Consider the following 17,844-nt stretch of genomic DNA (forward strand, 5'->3'; position numbering starts at 1 on the left):
ATGTATGCTACAATATAGCAAAATCCCAGTTAACGCTTTAACAAAATATAATGACCCTTATAAGGAGTTGAACACATTAAATAATTAATGAAATTTAGGATTTCTGTACCTTATATCATTCTGTACATGAGGTCATTTTGGTAATTATGAAACATGTAACATGGAATAAGCATACTTAAAAGGTTTTGTTGAAACAGCTAATAGGTTGAGAAGATGATAATGCTTGTTCAATAGTACGATTTGCCGTTTTCAAACCAACATTCCTTTCACGCACAATGACACAAATAGTTAATAGTTCTGTTATATCACATAGGGTTTGCGTAAAATTTCTCAAATCTCTTTCGGTATAGTTTAATTTTTCATTAAAGATATGATTAAATTAAAGAATTCTTGAATAAAAAGTGAAATACACAACTTCTTTGGCGTAATGATTATTTCAATAACTCATACTCGAGTCAAACGTAGATATACTTTTCGGATTTGTTTTTTGTGGCGACATATTGTAAGAACTTCTAAATCCACCTGGCAATGTATGAGGTCTTTCAAACATGAATTCAGTGTCGATTTTATAGCCACCATTTTGAACTCCATTTTTCTTCACATCATATTTTAACTTTGAAATTTTGTGTAGTTTCGGTACAAATACTGTCAAAACGACCACTGTTGCGCACGCCAGCATTCCAGTACAAATTGTTAGTTCCACATAGTCATGTGATATTATAAATGTTACAGCTACCCAAGCTGTCCATAAAACAATGTTTATCCAGCTGCTAATAAGAATAAAGATAGCCTCGCCCATATTTTTCTTCTCTTTTCTAACAGTCAAAGCGTACAAAGAACAGATTACTATTAATAACATGTCATATATTAAATACATTACAAACACTTCTTTGTCAAATTTACATGCATACATTTGTTCATCGTCCATTAATCTTGTTTCCATGAACGGTCCTTTAAGAGCAACATATTGTACCGATATTGCTATTTGCACACCACTTACAAATGTAACCGTCAAAAACTGATTCAAATTTGAAATTTCACCTCCTAATCCAATTAATTTGTACGATCTCAACGACATTAGTTTGGCCAAACATGTCGCATAAACTAATGCATAACTTATTCCTGGTAGAAGATATCTTGCAGTGCAGCCCATTTCACTTGGTGTAAACAGAAATGGAAGAACGGACAAATACAGTGCTGTTATTGATAACAGTAGAAGAATTCCGAGTCCTATGTACCGTTTATTCAGACACCCGATACATGTTTTGTAAATTACGTATACGATGAATAACATGGACGCCCCGACTCCACCACAAGCAATTGCAAGTACAATTATTGTCCATAATTTCTTGTTGAATTTGGCAGACGACGAATAGAAGATCATATCCGGGTCTTGATAAGGCTCCGGCTTTTCTGTTGCTTCATCTGTGTTGTTAATATTCGTGCATAAACAAGTGCCGATACATCGAGACAACGGTAAGTCTTTCAGTACCAAACCACCATTACTGTATGCACGGATCATTTCTTTGGATAGAGTTAAATTATTATTTGCCCATTCTCCAACCTTAAAAGGAAATATATTAAATTTACATATATGTGAAGCGTTTTTTTACTTGCCTCTATACCACTAACCTACTATACGTGTATAACAAAACTCATCCAACATATCAGGCTTATAATTGTGAACACATACCCATAAAGAAAATTGTTACAATTATATTATCAGTGTTACCCCAGTGACTACCGTGCAAGTATATACTGTTTTAAAATTTAAATATCATTTTTTAATCCCAAAAAATTATAAAATAATCAGTTGTCCTATGTCGCAACTACTGTTCACAAGCTTGCAAAGGCAAAATATGAACCGAAAAACCAGACAAAGAATAATCTTTTGATAAAAGATAAGGAGATGTGGTTGTGTCCCGTGGAAAGGCATTGATGTGATATGTTACGGTATATTGACGGTGGACTATTGCTACACTATTGCAATCTTGAGTTAGTTTTTGTTTGGGTTTTTTTCGGTCGTGTCTCCCAATGATGTGTCGTTGTATAACTTTTGTGATGCAATAGCAAAATATAGACTACAGGACGCTACATGATATTGTATGCTTTTAAATATTTATAATTATGTATAAACCAACCCTTGGTGATTTGCCGCCCTCTGACAATTATGTAATAATATATTTACCTTGACCATTTTATTTTCTTGGAAATTTTGGATCTGATAAGCACCGTTGTACGCATCTGTTGAATAGAGTACTATCTGATCCAGTTGATAAGGGAAGCTGATATATCTAAAATCCTCCCATTGCAGAGACAATCCTTCCCTTTCTAGCTGTTCACACATTGTTGTCTGTATACCACAAAGTCTAATAATTCTACTGTGTAAACCATGGAGGATTATATCAGTTTCCAATACAACCTTTGATGACTGCAATATAATATCATTGGGTAAGCTGCAAGACTGAGATTGGCTAAGCTTGCAATTTTCACGCCCTATCTGAAATTTTTTCAGCCAAGGATTTCCATATTGACTCATAGTTTGAGAATTTAGGGTATCTAAATAAGCTTTCAGATCTGAATTAACCTTGTTTGACCGATCTATTACTATTGTTCCAAGAGGAATCTGGATATTTGTATTGAAGCCATTCCATGCAATATTTGTGTCCCCAATAATATGGACCTTACTGAGAATTTTAGAACCGAAAAACATTTTTATATCTTCAACGGAGAGGAAAAGTATTACAACGTTCATATTGGTAGGACCAGTACTAATAACATCAACAGCAGCTTGAGCTGTACCGGAATCTGATACAGAATGAACTGTATTTATACAAATGTTATTTTGTGCCGCCAGTTCTTCAAACTGTTGCACCTTCCATGTATAGAGAGGTTCCGAAGATCCCACAACAGAAACATAAGTCCATTTCATTTTTGATAAAAAGTTAACAATTGTAGTAGCTTCATACGTCGCGTATAAATACTCTAATGTTCCCATGACTGTTTCTTTATTTTTGAAATCAGTAGAATGTGACATGACAAATTTATCATGTCGTTTAATTGATGCGCTTATGTCTTCTGTCGTACTGATATTTGAATAAAATAGGTAACTAGGAACAGACGTGGGTGACACCATTTTCCCGCTCGGTGATGAAAACGAAGCAAAGCAACTTTCGAAATTTGCTACACTTTGCTGTACTGTGTCTTCACTTGAACACGTATCGACAATTAAAGAACCAATAGTAATTCCTTTTAACAGGTATGGATATCTCGACTTCGCAGTATTTATAGCATAGAGGAAAGCCTCTGTAAGATATTCTGTTCCGTCATTGAGTGCCAATTTATCACATACTCCTATCTTAGCACCCATGGTGTGTATTGGAAACAATCCAAAAATATTAATGTCACCAGACTTATAAAAGTAGTCAATGTTCTGTGCAGTATTTGTTTGACACTGGTGACAAGTTGGGCACCATCCAGAGCACTGGTGCTGAATAACTACAGGAGAGTTATTTGAGTCATAAGCAAATATCTGGTTTGTCGACAGGGTAACTGCATGTTCTTCTGATAATGTTGCAATCTATAAAAGAGAAAATATCTAATGTATTTCTAAAAAAAAAAAGACGAGTGGTTATTTTAATTCAAAGACTACTTAGCGATATAAGTTTTGTGTTCAGTGGCCAAGCAGGTTCAGACAATTTCGAAGAATTTCGGATGTTTATAAAAATGTTATGTCGGATATAAACACGTTTATTATTACTGCACTAAATTGTCCCGTTCATCACAATCTCTATTGAAATGATTTACTTTATTGGTTGAATGTGAAGCTTTGACACTTATTAACCTCTAAGGTGCAGAAGTTAATATCCATATCTGATAAAACTCTTTGTATTATCATACTTTATTCAAGTTTAATACAAGTATTAAAATGCAAAATGACAGTTGTATTTTCTTATGTTAGATTTACTTCTGACGATTACATTAACTGTGTGAGGCTAGCATTTCAATTTGTAATCGTTTTAAAATTATTAACAGCATATTAGAACTGTGGATATAATGGAAATTTTCATTATGTAAAGTACTGCACTGATAAAATCTTTTTTTGATTAAGGAAAGTTAGAGAAACTGCGTGGCACAGATTTTAATAAGATTTTGCACAAATCTTGACCTTGTTAAACTTGAAACAAGAGATGGATAAATGTATATAAATTGTCGTGTGTGTTTTATGTTGTGATGTTATACTATTGTCTCAGTAAAAGAGAGATAGTTTGGTGCCATTAAACTGTTAATCCTGCTGCAAATGCTTGCACCTGTCCTAAGTCAGGAATCTGATGTACAGTAGTTGTCGTTTGTTTTTGTAATATTTACGTGTTTCTCGTTTCTCGTTTTTTCTTATATAGATTAGACCGTCGGTTTTACCATTTGGATGGTTTTACACTTGTAATTTTGGGGCCCTGTATAGCTTGTTGTTAGGTGTTAGCCAAGGCTCCGTGTTGAAGGCCGTACCTTGACCTATAATGGTTTACTTTTATAAGTTGATATTTGGATGGAGAGTTGTCTCATTGGCACTCATACTCAATCATACTCAATAACGTAGCGAAGCAAAAGCATGATCAAAAGCGAGCAGGGAAAATCGAGACGAAAGACAAGTAATCAATGAAGTCACATTAATTGCCTGAAATTCTACATAAAGTTCGGAAAGATAACTTTACCATGATTTCAGATGAAAGTTGAATGTTGAATACTTCTAATGGCGTCCTCAAAGAACCATCGGCTGAAAAGCTAATCTTTTTGGAACCGTCTGTAAATGTGAATCCGGGAACTGTTGCTTTGATATAATCCACCAAATCATCAGATGACATAAATGCTTCACATGGTCCGGACTGAGATGGGCATTTTGTTTTATATAGTCCATCTACAATGGCGACCATAATGTCGACATATTCAACAATTAGACCTGGAACTGTCATATTAATATCCTCTTCGGAAAAGGTCGGTTGATTAGTGCAATAGTTCGGGTATATAGTATTGTCTTTTATTGACATGTGGCATTTATGGCGACTCTCGTGATATTTTGCCCACCAATGGTTAACGCTATCTGTTACCCGTCCTCTGTAATAACCATTATCAATAACCGAAAGTGATTTCAATTCCTGTTTTAGGGATGGGTCCGATAATTTCCGTGGCCGAATGACAACTGAACCTTTTGGTAGATCAGTGATAATATTCCATGCAAATAATATGAAATTGACATTTTCAAAAGTAAAATTCTTCGCCCGAAGGTACTCCATCAACTTAATAGTATCTTCTAGCGTCGTTAAAAGAACAATTGCACCACTTTTAAGAGTAGAATTGACGACCTTTGATGCTACTTCATCGATTGTGTTAATTGTGTTTTGAAAAACGATTTCATCAGATATACATATTCCACCACTTCGCATATCAGATATATGTTTATTCACAGAGTCCATTTTACTCAAATCGTCTGAGTATACAATTGATACATACGTCCAGTTAAGTGATTTCAATAATGAAGATAGATCTTTTAAATATATGTCATAGTTTTCCAGCGATAGTGATAAACCAGCGTTAGAAATTTTAAACGATGCTAAATCACTTGTTAAAGGTCCTGGTCTTGGTAAATGGATAGAGGTGGAATATCTAATGTCGGACAACAAGCTTCCGGAAATAGTAGTGTTATCTTGTCCGCTGAAAAAAGTTAAAGGGCACTTTGAATTACTAACAATTTGTGCTGCGTTTAGAGTTTTTCCGCCACATGTATCATATACCAAAGCGCCAATAGAAACTTTTGGAAACAAATTTTTCGAGGGATATTTATCTTTTACAGTATCAATAGCATACATGAACGACTGTGCCATTAAAATGCCTTCTCTCGATAGTTCCGTACAAGAAGATCCATATTTGGAGTCTTTATATACAGGAAACCCAGCTGTAAAAATAATGTCACCATTTTTTACAATAACGGATGGTTTAATTTCCTCCTCTGGCCTGTAACATTCGCCACATTTGTAACAGGATTCATTACATAAAGAAGACTGGATATTGTTTGTTGTACTGAAGTTTCCAGTTGTATATATGATAGAATCGTTGACTATTCTGAAAACCTGCAACATATGGATTGAAAATTAGTACTCAACCTAACACGTGATTCAATACTGTATATCGTTAAATACATCAAAGTTTCATACGACCGAAAGGTCATATAACTATAAATTACATAATGTACAAGGACCAAAGAAGTCGAACGACATTTGTAACTATGTCCGTGGGTAAGATACAGTTCAAAACGTTAAGCGATTCTGGACGTACATTTCACTCAAAAGATCAACGTTTGAAAAGATCTTGTCTTGTCTGTAGTCCGTAGAATAAGTGCATAATGTGTATATACGATAGAAAACAGGTATGTTATCTGTATATGTGTCACTACAAAATTGATTATAAACATTCCATTTGCCTTTTGAAAATAGAGACGGAGGATAGCAAGGGATATTCAAAGCCAATAAGCCGACGAGAGACAGACGAAAGTTTGGAAATAATATAAGGCGACGAAACAAAAATACAATCAACAGTCTACAAAACACTTCATAAATGTAAAGACTGAGCAAAACTAACCCTTCCTGAAACAGATGTTGATCTCAATTGATCCACGTGGGTGAGCAAAACTAACCCTTCCTGAAACAGATGTTGATCTCCATTGATCCACGTGGGTGAGCAAAACTAACCCTTCCTGAAACAGTTGATGATCTCATTTTCTCCACAAGACTGACCAAAACTAACCCTTCCTGAAACAGATGATGATCTCATTTTCTCCACAAGACTGACCAAAACTAACCCTTCCTGAAACAGATGTTGATCTCATTTTCTCCACAAGACTGACCAAAACTAACCCTTCCTGAAACAGATGTTGATCTCAATTGCTCCACATGGGTGAGCAAAACTAACCCTTCCTGAAACAGATGTTGATCTCAATTGCTCCACAAGGGTGAGCAAAACTAACCCTTCCTGAAACAGATGTTGATCTCAATTGCTCCACAAGACTGTGCAAAACTAACCCTTCCTGAAACAGATGTTGATCTCAATTGCTCCACAAGACTGAGCAAAACTAACCCTTCCTGAAACAGATGTTAATCTCAATTGCTCCACAAGGGTGAGCAAAACTAACCCTTCCTGAAACAGATGTTGATCTCAATTGTTCCACAAGGGTGAGCAAAACTAACCCTTCTTGAAACAGATGTTGATCTCAATTGCTCCACAAGACTAAGCAAAACTAACCCTTTCTGAAACAGATGTTGATCTCAATTGCTCAACAAGACTGAGCAAAACTAACCCTTCCTGAAACAGATGTTCATCTCAATTGCTCCACAAGACTGAGCAAAACTAACCCTTCCTGAAACAGATGTTGATCTCAATTGCTCCACAAGACTGAGCAAAACTAACCCTTCCTGAAACAGATGTTGATCTCAATTGCTCCACAAGACTGAGCAAAACTAACCCTTCCTGAAACAGATGTTGATCTCAATTGCTCCACATGGATTAGCAGATTTTCTTGTTGCACATGGTTAGTACAAATTCGATAATTTAACCGAAGAAGGGGGTTAATAAGCATTGGTTCTTAAAAGTATAGATGCTAATGTTATTCATCAGTGATAAACGATAAAGTAGCTGCTAATATTACAGATCGGTTAAAATCTACCATGGAATCAATTTATAAACCTGCAGATACCTTTATTTGCCTTATTAAACGAAATACAAGTATAGCGTCTAGATTCTTACGTACAAAAAACTCGCGTCTTGCGCATAAATAACTGAGTAAATATATCAGGGGGCCTTGTTTTCAAATGTATTCTTAAACATTTCCTACAACATTTCTAATGAGAGACTTTATTACTAATATAAGACCATCTTATGATACGTTTAAATCTGTAATTTAAAACTGTCCTAAGATAGTCAGTTCAATCATTTATTCGTCTGATTTTACAGTAGCAAATAATATCAATACCTATGTATTACATGTTCAACCTGTATCTAACATTCACTTTTAAACGTTTAAGAAATTCTGCTCAACATGTTTTACATGTGCGTCTTGTATGTAATTTCATGGAAATACGATAAACGCCCAAAACATACTGCATATAATGCCGAAGGCAGGAATAAAATTCTTATTACCATATCGGACATGTAACACTCTGAATCTTAAAAAGGAACAGTGTAGCAAAATACATGTGTTTTTGATACAATTATGAAAAAAAAGAATTTTAATTATCCTGAGGTCATCTTAAGACATGTTTATTGAAGTTCTAATTAAAAAAAAACATTTGTGTATGTTCGAACTAAACACATTTTCAGATCAGTTTCAGAGAACTAAGTCTTACTCCTTACATAACTCTCGAAAGCCGGGTCCTGTCTTATTGTTTAATATAGTACTTCGTCTTACAAGATTTTACAGTAGATAGGCAAAATTTCATTTGAAGCGCATTGGAAAACAAAATTCAAAACGTTGTGCCAAATGCTGCTAAGTCCGTCTTAACCTCGGGGTAGAAACATACCCAGTGGTTCGATAGATTTGAATATTTAAACAGGTAATTTACAGAATATGACTGTATCTATTTCATGTTGGCATAAGAGTCTTTACTACTGGGCTGGTTATACCATTGAGGATGAAATATCAAACAGCACCGGAATCGACTGCAACAACCAAGATACCACAACAACAATTTTCATAAGCCTAATATCTTTAATTAGATTTTGTAGTCTCAATTACATGTCTTCTCTGTGCATAGCAATATCTTAAAGTGAAACTATCGATTGAAGTTAAGTGGACTACAAAAGTGAGGAAAAGGACAATCCACACTTATCACACAAACACGTTTAGCATCGAATGAATGCATACACTTCATATTTGATGAAGCATGTATGATTACCATTCGCTTTTTCCATGGCGATTGCTGTACAGTGATACTAGACAACGAGTATGTGTATGTAAAGACTTCTTGGTAATAAAGTAGTCGAAGATGGGAAATCAAATCAATCATGGTTATTTTGTTTGTAACACAATGAGTATCATAACTGATAACAAGTTGACTAGAAATATCTAGAGTAAGGATCGTGTCGCTCAATCGTTATTTTCTGGTGTTTTGATATGCTATTATCTTTCGCTTTTTTAATATTGCTCATAGTTTTGTATTCTTATTATTAAAAAAAAGTGTTATTGAAAAACAAACCTCAGATGACATCGATGGTCCTTGAGTTACAATTACTGGAACCTGTTCCAAGAAATTCCTATCAGTCAATTCATTTGTTCGAAATGGATTTCCAGCTGGAGTCTGATGGGAACTAAGGGTAACGAAATTAACCGCTTTTAGACATTTTGTAAAGTCATATCCACTACAGCTGAATGTTTCCTTCCGTGATATAAGCCTAAAGATGTTATAGTACGCAGTCAGGGCGTTATGAAATGTTCGATCGTGTAATCTAGAGGTCCAATATGTTATCATGCTTTTATTACAGACTGTATGGTTGAATACTATATCATATTCACAATAAGGCAGAGATTTCAAAAACTCTGCAAATATTGGTTCACTGTTATTGCTAATACTGAACTCATTTGCGAAGTACTGTTGCATATTTTGAACAACGGGTGATTGTTCCTTCAGCAAGAAAGTATTATTACCTAATTCGGAAGTTACAAGTTCAATATTAGAATCACCCACGATGAGAAATGTTTTACTACTGTCTGACGTCAACCTTGAAAGTAATTCATCGATGTTATCATGACCCGATACAAAAATAACTACTACATCAGACGACAAGTTCACTAAGGTCGAGCTATTGTCTGTATGTTGTAACCTGCGGACACAGACATCATTTGAAAACGCAACTTGTAAGAATAACTCAAGTTCTGTTGTAGCCAGAGGGCTGTTGATAGCAAAGGCGTCGATATGTTTCCAATGAAATTCCTCCAATATCTTGACTACAGCCTAGAAAATATATTTATTAGGTTCTGTGAATAAAAAGTCATATGTTGACCACATGTTAAATCAAAGTCCAAAATATTCAAGATAGTGTGTAGTAGTATGAGCATCGCTCGGGCTGAAATATAACTGTCTCTGTCTCACTATTATCATCAAACTTTAGAAATCAGGTTTGCTTTTTGTAAAATCTATTTCACATCTTATTTGTGATTTTTAGTGTTTTTGTTCGGGTTTTTTTAATGGAATTAATGTATTCGTTGAAATAGTAACATGATATCTTATAACATCTTTTTTTTCAAAAACATGAGTTTTCCGTTTTCATACTTTGTGCTAAGAATTTCGAACACGATAATTAAACGAATGTTAAAAATATATAATAAGAAAGACATCTCATAATGAGGTCTTGTCAATAACGTTTGTGTGCCTTTAGAATCACATACCTTAGATTTCCAGATGGAAACGGCTGCAACAGTTAAAGACAGGTCAGAACTAAAGGTGGTGTGGCTTCCTTGTGATATACCAACATGGACGATCCCAAACGGTCGTATAACATCTAAAACTTTTGTCTGAATATCTCTTTTTGTAAATGTTATTAAACCTGTTTGCATAATATAAAAATTAATTTGTTAGTTAAATCTAATAGCAATTATGTACCTAAGCTTGGTCAATGCCATAAGTAAATAAAATGTCTGCATTTAAAAGTATCGAGGGTAAGTTGTTACATACGCATGGATTTCCATGGCTGTTGGTGCATGCATAGCAGTATACGCTTTCCCTCTCGGCGCACCCGTTCTATTTTCTTTAAAAAGGTCGTGCGATTCCATCGGATTTTGTTTCTTACATTGCTTTGTAACTTTTAAATCGATTTATGAAATTTGAACATCGGTATACTACTGTTGTCTTGATTTTTACACTCAGGTTGCAATTTTATTTCACCGCGTCTTCTTCTTTATGGAAAGTCCTGTTCTAAACTTGTCGTTGTTTGTATTTCTACTTCATTTTTAACTCACCTGGCCCGTCGTTAACTTTTACAAAAATCTTCTCCTCTGAAACTACTGGGCCAAATTAAACCAAACTTGGCCACAATCATCATTGGGGTATAAAGTTTTAAAAATGTGTGACGTGACCCTGTCAACCAACCAAGATGGCCGCCACGGCTAAAAATAGAACATAGGGGTAAAATGCAGTTTTTGGCTTATAACTCAAAAACCAAAGCATTTAGAGCAAATCTGACATGAGGTACAATTGTTAATCAGGTCAGGATCTGTCTGACAATCGGTTGTTGGGTTTCTGCCCCTGAATTGGTAATTTTTTTGGTTATTATCTTGAATATTATTATAGATAGAGATAAACTGTAAACAGCAATAATGTTCAGCAAAGTAAGATTTACAAATAAGTTAACCTGACTGAATTGGTCAGTTGATCCCTTTAGGAGTTATTGCCCTTTATAGTCATTTTTAACCGTTTCTCATAAATCTAAGTAATCTTTTACAAAAATCTTCACCTCTAAAACTACTGTGCCAAATTAATTCAAACTTTGCCACAATCATCTTTTGGTTATCTAGTTTGAAAAATGTGTCTGATGACCCGGCCATCCATGCAAGATGGCCGCCACGGCTAAAAATAGAACATAGGGGTAAAATGCAGTTTTAGGCTAATAACTCAAAAAACCAAAGCATTTAGAGCAAATCTGACTGGGGTTAAATTGATTATCAGGTCAAGATCTATATAGCCTTGAAATTTTCAGATGGATCGGACAACCTGTTGTTAGGTTGCTGCCCCTGAATTGGTAATTTTAAGGAAATTTTGCCGTTTTTTGTTATTATTTTGAATATTATTATAGATAGAGATAAACTGTAAACAGCAATAATGTACAGCAAAGTAAGACCTTAAAATAAATCAACATGACTCAATTGGTCAATTGACCCCCTAAGGAGTTATTGTCCTTTATAGTCAATTTTTAACAATTTTCATAAAATTTGTAAATTTTTACTAACATTTTCCACTGAAACTACTGGGCCAAGTTCATTATAGATAGAGATTATTGTAAGCAGCAAGAATGTTCAGTAAAGTTAGATGTACAAGCACATCACCAAAACACAATTTTGTCATAAATCCATCTGCGTCCTTTGTTTAATATTCACATAAACCAAGGTGAGCGACACAGGCTCTTTAGAACCTCTAGTTATAATTTCTTTTAAAAGGAGACGAACTATTGATAATACCCTTTTCCCTTCAGATATATTATAAAACTTATATTTTGCGTATTTCAATGTCACTGTGTATGGTTGTTTTTATTATGAGTAATTTAATCTCCCAACGGATCATCTGCAGACTACCATAAAGACTGGTTGCAAATGTTTTAAAGTGCTGAAAATAGGGCCCTTAGATTGGGACTTTGGATTTAACCTTCTTTTATTCGTTTCTATGTGTGGTTTGTGTTTGTTTTTGTTGCTCGTCGGTGTTCCTGTTGTTACTTTGTTTTCCTCTTATGGTTGATGAGTGTGTAACTTGAATTTGTTTTCTCTCAGTTTGCTTTTGAACACCGGTATACTACTATTGCCTTTATTTCTTATGAGATGAGTCCAAACATTTATACATCCTACACTAAAGACGTTATTAAGCAATCGGACCTTGTTTGAAATTGAGAAATAATAAGAGTGAACAGTAGTTTGTCGATGTCAAAATTCGTATATCCATAGTTTACAAATATACAAACTATAAGAACAAGGACTGAAAGAATCGCCTGAACTTTAAACGCACCGACAACGGCTGAGTCGAATATGTAACAAATGCATGCATCATTGTTTATGTGAATCCATGTACAGTTTAATTTTCGTAATAGCGATGTTAAATTATAAGGAATATAACATACTCCATAAATTTTCAGATAAGGCGAATTTGCTTGTGTCTTCAGAAATAACTTTCTACGTGTATCAAAATTGAGTTAAACAGCCATTTATACCGCTTAGGGACATGAATTTATAAATTCAAAATTGCATAAAAATGACATTTGATTCCCCTAGCTTTTTTAACAGTTTTTGGAGTTTTTGATCCCGTAAATGAAACAAATTCAAGGGAAATCGGTTATTATCTATGCCCCGAAATGAGCTAATATAATATTTAAATGCGCCACTTAAATTTCATTTCAAAATGCATGAACAATTTTCAAATTACGTAAATTTTTAGATTGAATAATGATAGTATATAATATTTCGGCATTTCTAGATAGTGGGCTTTGTTAGGAAATAAAACACTTTAAAATATCCTTATATTGATAATTTTTGTTGGTTGGAAAACATGCCTAATTAATTTCAACATTTTGTATACATACAAACAAAATATCAATAGATGTTTAAGTATTATTTTACCTACCGACAATTTCTGTACAATTACTACAGCCTTGGGTATTAATTAATTGTCCGACAATCTTCAGGGCCCTTGTCAAAGATCCACATGAGTCGTAAAGTAGAAGTCCTGAAAATATGATAACATAGAACAGGTTTAAACAAAACAAAAAGACTTAAATTTGAACTTTTGTAAAACTTTGTTATATATATCTTGAGAATTCTGCTCTAACAGTTTCTATACAATATATACATGACATAACATTTAAATGATTTACATCTTAAAATCTAAATATTAGAAAATAATTATTTGTTTTAATTGTGAATTATTTAAGAAATACATGTATTGTATTTACATGTAGTCCGTGATACTGTCTAAACCCACAGGCAAATTAATTGTCTCTAAAGAAAAAAATGCCTTTATACCTTAATAACATGTAACGGTATATAGGAAATCTTTTACAGAGACAAGTGCATGTGTATTAATTACCCTTCTCGATTTGTCAAATAAGTGACTTATAGATCGAATTGTCCGAGTGCCTACACTGACTTATAGATCGAATTGTCCGAGTGCCTACACTGACTTATAGATCGAATGGTCCGAGTGCCTACACTGACTTATAGATCGAATTGTCCGAGTGCCTACACTGACTTATAGATCGAATTGTCCGAGTGCCTACACTGACTTATAGATCGAATGGTCCGAGTGCCTACACTGACTATAAATCAAACTTTGCAATTGTGTTACTTGTATATGTGTATTGATACAAGTTCACAAGTCACAATAATAAACAAATTATTAACTTACATAATCTCAATAACGAACCAATATTGACATCGGCAAACTCATTCAAGTTTCTGTAATTGCCAGGTCATGTAAAACACCCTTTATATAGTCTGACATAGAAAAATTAAACAAAAAACTAACTTAATTCCAGCCGAGTTCTTTTTTATTATTAGTCCATGTTGAAATCTTACCGGTTTGTCTTGGTGTATTTTTGTCCAGGATTTCGTTAGCCCATTTCAAAGCCATCAGTGAGTCGATACCGGTTCTTGATAGATTTATGCAGTTCCCATCGCTGTCCGTATCTAAGTGAAAATCTACAATGGCAACGATGTTTGGAGACCCTACTATAGTAATGTCTGGTTTAACGTCTTGTAGAGAATTTCCATAGGATGGCATCAAAAGGCAGACCACAAAAAGTGTAAGTGAAGGTGTCATGATTTCACTGTAAAAAGAAATGAACAGATACATGTAACAGAGTCTTCTTTTTTAATTTTATTTGAAATAAAGACTGGCAATGTAACAACTGGTAATATATTAATATGAAGTTGTTTTGCCAACTAAGTAAACTACCCAACAACGAGAATAAATAAATATAAGAATATTAAAATATTAAAATATATTCAGAAATGATTTCAAGGTAGTTTGCAATGGAGTTGTAATTGGGTTTTTTTCATAAAATATCATTCCAAAATATAAGGAAAGCTATATGCATTCTTAACACAATTGTTTGAAATTCATATACTAGTAACTGCCAGGTTTTTTTTTTAGATTTTTACAGCATTCACGAATTAGACTCAACAGTTAAGTCATTTAAAAAAATACAGATCCGTATTCCTAAATTCCACTGGCTCAAGTGTTATCAACCCTCAGTGTTACCTCAAATTTGCTAGCTAGGGATTCAAACCTACATTTTGTACCAATTCGTTTATTCATTGACTGCTACTGAGATCAGCCCAAGAAAGGAGCTAGACAAAATCATTTTAAAATAAGCGAAAACGACGAAAAGACGATCAAACCCTTAAATAATCACTAAAGAGTACATTAAAAGAGTATAACTTTTCCTTATTTAATAAGATCAGCGATTCAAGCCAGATAATGTTTTATGTACAAAGTCATATTTCACAAGGTAAATCAGTGTCATGTGAATAAAATGCGTGAAATGTCACTTTTATGTCGTAAAAATATAGCGTATAACCACATTGTATTACGTTTGCACCTTGTCAACAACAAAAAAACACATATTTTTGTAATAAATCATTAGCTTCGGTTATAGGGTGTTTTTTTTTCTTCTTATAAAATGTTTAAATCCTATATTAATAAGACGTACCTGTATTATCAATCTAATTTGTACAAAAGTCCTTTTCATAGACAACAACACTATCCCTTTTACAAAATATGTCATTTATCAACTTAACATAAAAATTATTAAATCTTTGTAATTTATTAAATTATCTACTTTTCAGTGTTAATAAGTTGTCTTTACTTTCACTGCAGGCAAAATAAATGAGTTTATCATTTTAAATATCCTACCCTTAGGCTTGTCGATGTATACTAATAAAGCTGAAATAATATCTACAGATATATACTTCATTACAAATGATGTATAGTGAACCAGCATGAATCACTATAATTCGCTAGATTTTATTACTAATACTTTCTATAATAACGCTCTTGAATTACATGTGTAACTCAAAAGAGCATTTGGCCTATCTTTTAATATTCAAGCTCTGTCAGTAGCTGTTCACATTGTCGTTTGACAACGTCCAGTGGCAACTATTTCATCAATATTTCGAAATGTAAAACTATGTAACAGTACAAATACGTTGAATTATGCGAATATAAAAAAGAAGATGCGGTATGATTGCCAATGAGACAACTATACACAAAAGACCAAAATGACACAAACATTAACAGGTTATGATAAGGGTGGAAATTATGACAGCCGCATTAAAATCGCATGTTGGGTATAATCCGAGGACAAAACTACAGAATTTGGCCCATCCTTCAGTATTCAAACTCTGTCGGTTGCTGTTCATATTGTCGTTTGCCAATGAACGGTGGTAACTATGTCAGGCATATTCAAAACAACAAACAAAACAATGATATAAAATATTTCGGCTTAGCAGAGAGGGGTGTATAGGACAGAGATTTTGACAGCCACTGAAAAAAGACATGTGGGGTATACTGATAATAATGTCAAATACGGATCCTTATACAAGAGATGTTGCCACTGGGTTTATAGCAGCACATCTTTGATAGTCAAGGGTTACGATCCAGTCACCTTCTCTCTATAAGTCGAGGTGACTGGGTCATTAACCGTTGGCTAGCGCACGAGAGGAAGGGACTGGACCGTAACATTTGGCTAGTTAGCAAACATGACAATTACGATCCCGAGTCCTCTCCTCTCTATGGATCGCAACCATTGGCTAGAGAAGGTGATAACAGAAATTTCAATCTGGCCTTTTGAAACAACAGTTCAGTGTTTCAATGTATTATATTAAGATGTGTAAAATTCATCAAAAATGTTAAATCTTGGTTGTCATACTACACTCCCTTATACATTGAGTTGTACAAAACTTATTTTGTGTTGTACTAAACTTATTTTGTCTTGTACTAAACTTATTTTGTCTTGCACTAAACTTATTTGGCTATAAAGTGATCTGGCTTACCTGCATATAAAAGAACCAGTATTATAGATATGTAACATCCCAAGTTAACGTTTTAAAACTTATTTCTGACATGACAATAACATGTGTATTCGTGAGCGTAACAAAGAAAAATAGTTTATCTAAATTACATGTCATTTTGGGATGACGAATTAGCATATGAATAAATGTAACTACTTCAAAATATTGTCACCTGCATCAATTTTGGTCGTCATTTTTCATGTCTTACTTTATGTGACAATAAATAGATTTTTATTGAAATTATATACTTTTATCAAACGTTGAAACAATTGTTTACACCTTTTCATACAAACTAATGACATTTTCATTAGTTTATAAGAATATTGTTGTATGCAATAATTCTTTGTTAAAATGCATAGAACTACCGCAATGAATTATGAATGATACATGATCTTTAAATGGTGGCGGAGCCTTTTATAGTAAACCGTTTGATGGTTTAAAAATACACTGGTTGAAGCCTTCACCATGAAGGGTTTTTCTTAGGGATGTCAGCTTCCCTTTTAAATTTCTTCCGTTTTCATAAGTCTTGCAAACATTCTAATAGATATTATGCATGCACAATTATACAGTTGTTAGTTTTATACTATATTAGTTAGGTCTTTCTCGAGTCCTCATAATATTTCCATCAAGGTAATTGCTCAGACTTTCTTTCATTTAGGCTTCCACCACCCAACGAAAACTGACAGCCACAAAATAGCACAATAGTTCAGAAAGTGTCGTTAAACACCAATCAATCAATCAATCAATTTCATTCAGTGAATTTGAGTAGTACCATATAGTTTTGAGTTACAAAATATTCTCGGCTAAATTTCTCTGCATTTCTAGAGGTTTAAGTTTCAGATCCATGTGAAATCTAGCAGTGTCCTAGTCACATGGAGGGATACTCATCGGTTAGATTTTCTAGTTATGAAATAATCTAATTCATACTTTTTCGCTGATTATAATCTTCCAGTACAGCAGTAAGATTTGTCGGGTTATTGCAGTCAAAAATATAGAGTCTGAATCTAGCCCTGACAATAAGGATTCAACGG

General features: G+C 33.9%; 1 protein-coding gene across 1 annotated transcript; it reads right to left on the reverse strand.

Moving 5' to 3' along the window:
* Nucleotides 1–283: 283 nt before the first annotated feature.
* Nucleotides 284–16,901, reverse strand: LOC134686994 (uncharacterized). The gene is made up of 8 exons (XM_063547324.1): nt 16,796–16,901; nt 14,318–14,568; nt 13,368–13,469; nt 10,433–10,590; nt 9,243–9,998; nt 4,713–6,125; nt 2,189–3,580; nt 284–1,564 (listed from the first exon to the last, which is right to left on the reverse strand). The coding sequence occupies exons 1-8, from the start codon at nt 16,831–16,833 to the stop codon at nt 437–439; spliced, it is 5,238 nt and encodes a 1,745-aa protein (XP_063403394.1). The 5' UTR covers nt 16,834–16,901; the 3' UTR covers nt 284–436.
* Between the last annotated feature and the right edge of the window lie 943 nt (nt 16,902–17,844).

The sequence above is a fragment of the Mytilus trossulus genome, chromosome 1, assembly GCF_036588685.1.
Source record: "Mytilus trossulus isolate FHL-02 chromosome 1, PNRI_Mtr1.1.1.hap1, whole genome shotgun sequence".
NCBI lineage: Eukaryota > Metazoa > Mollusca > Bivalvia > Mytilida > Mytilidae > Mytilus > Mytilus trossulus.

Coding starts and splice junctions, on each gene's coding strand:
- LOC134686994 (XM_063547324.1), bottom strand. CDS start 16,833: ATGTTACATATCTATAATACTGGTTCTTTTATATGCAG. Junction 6,126..9,242: donor GACCATCGATGTCATCTGAG/GTTTGTTTTTCA, acceptor CATATGTTGCAG/GTTTTCAGAATAGTCAACGA. Junction 3,581..4,712: donor AACTTTCATCTGAAATCATG/GTAAAGTTATCT, acceptor TCTCTTTTATAG/ATTGCAACATTATCAGAAGA.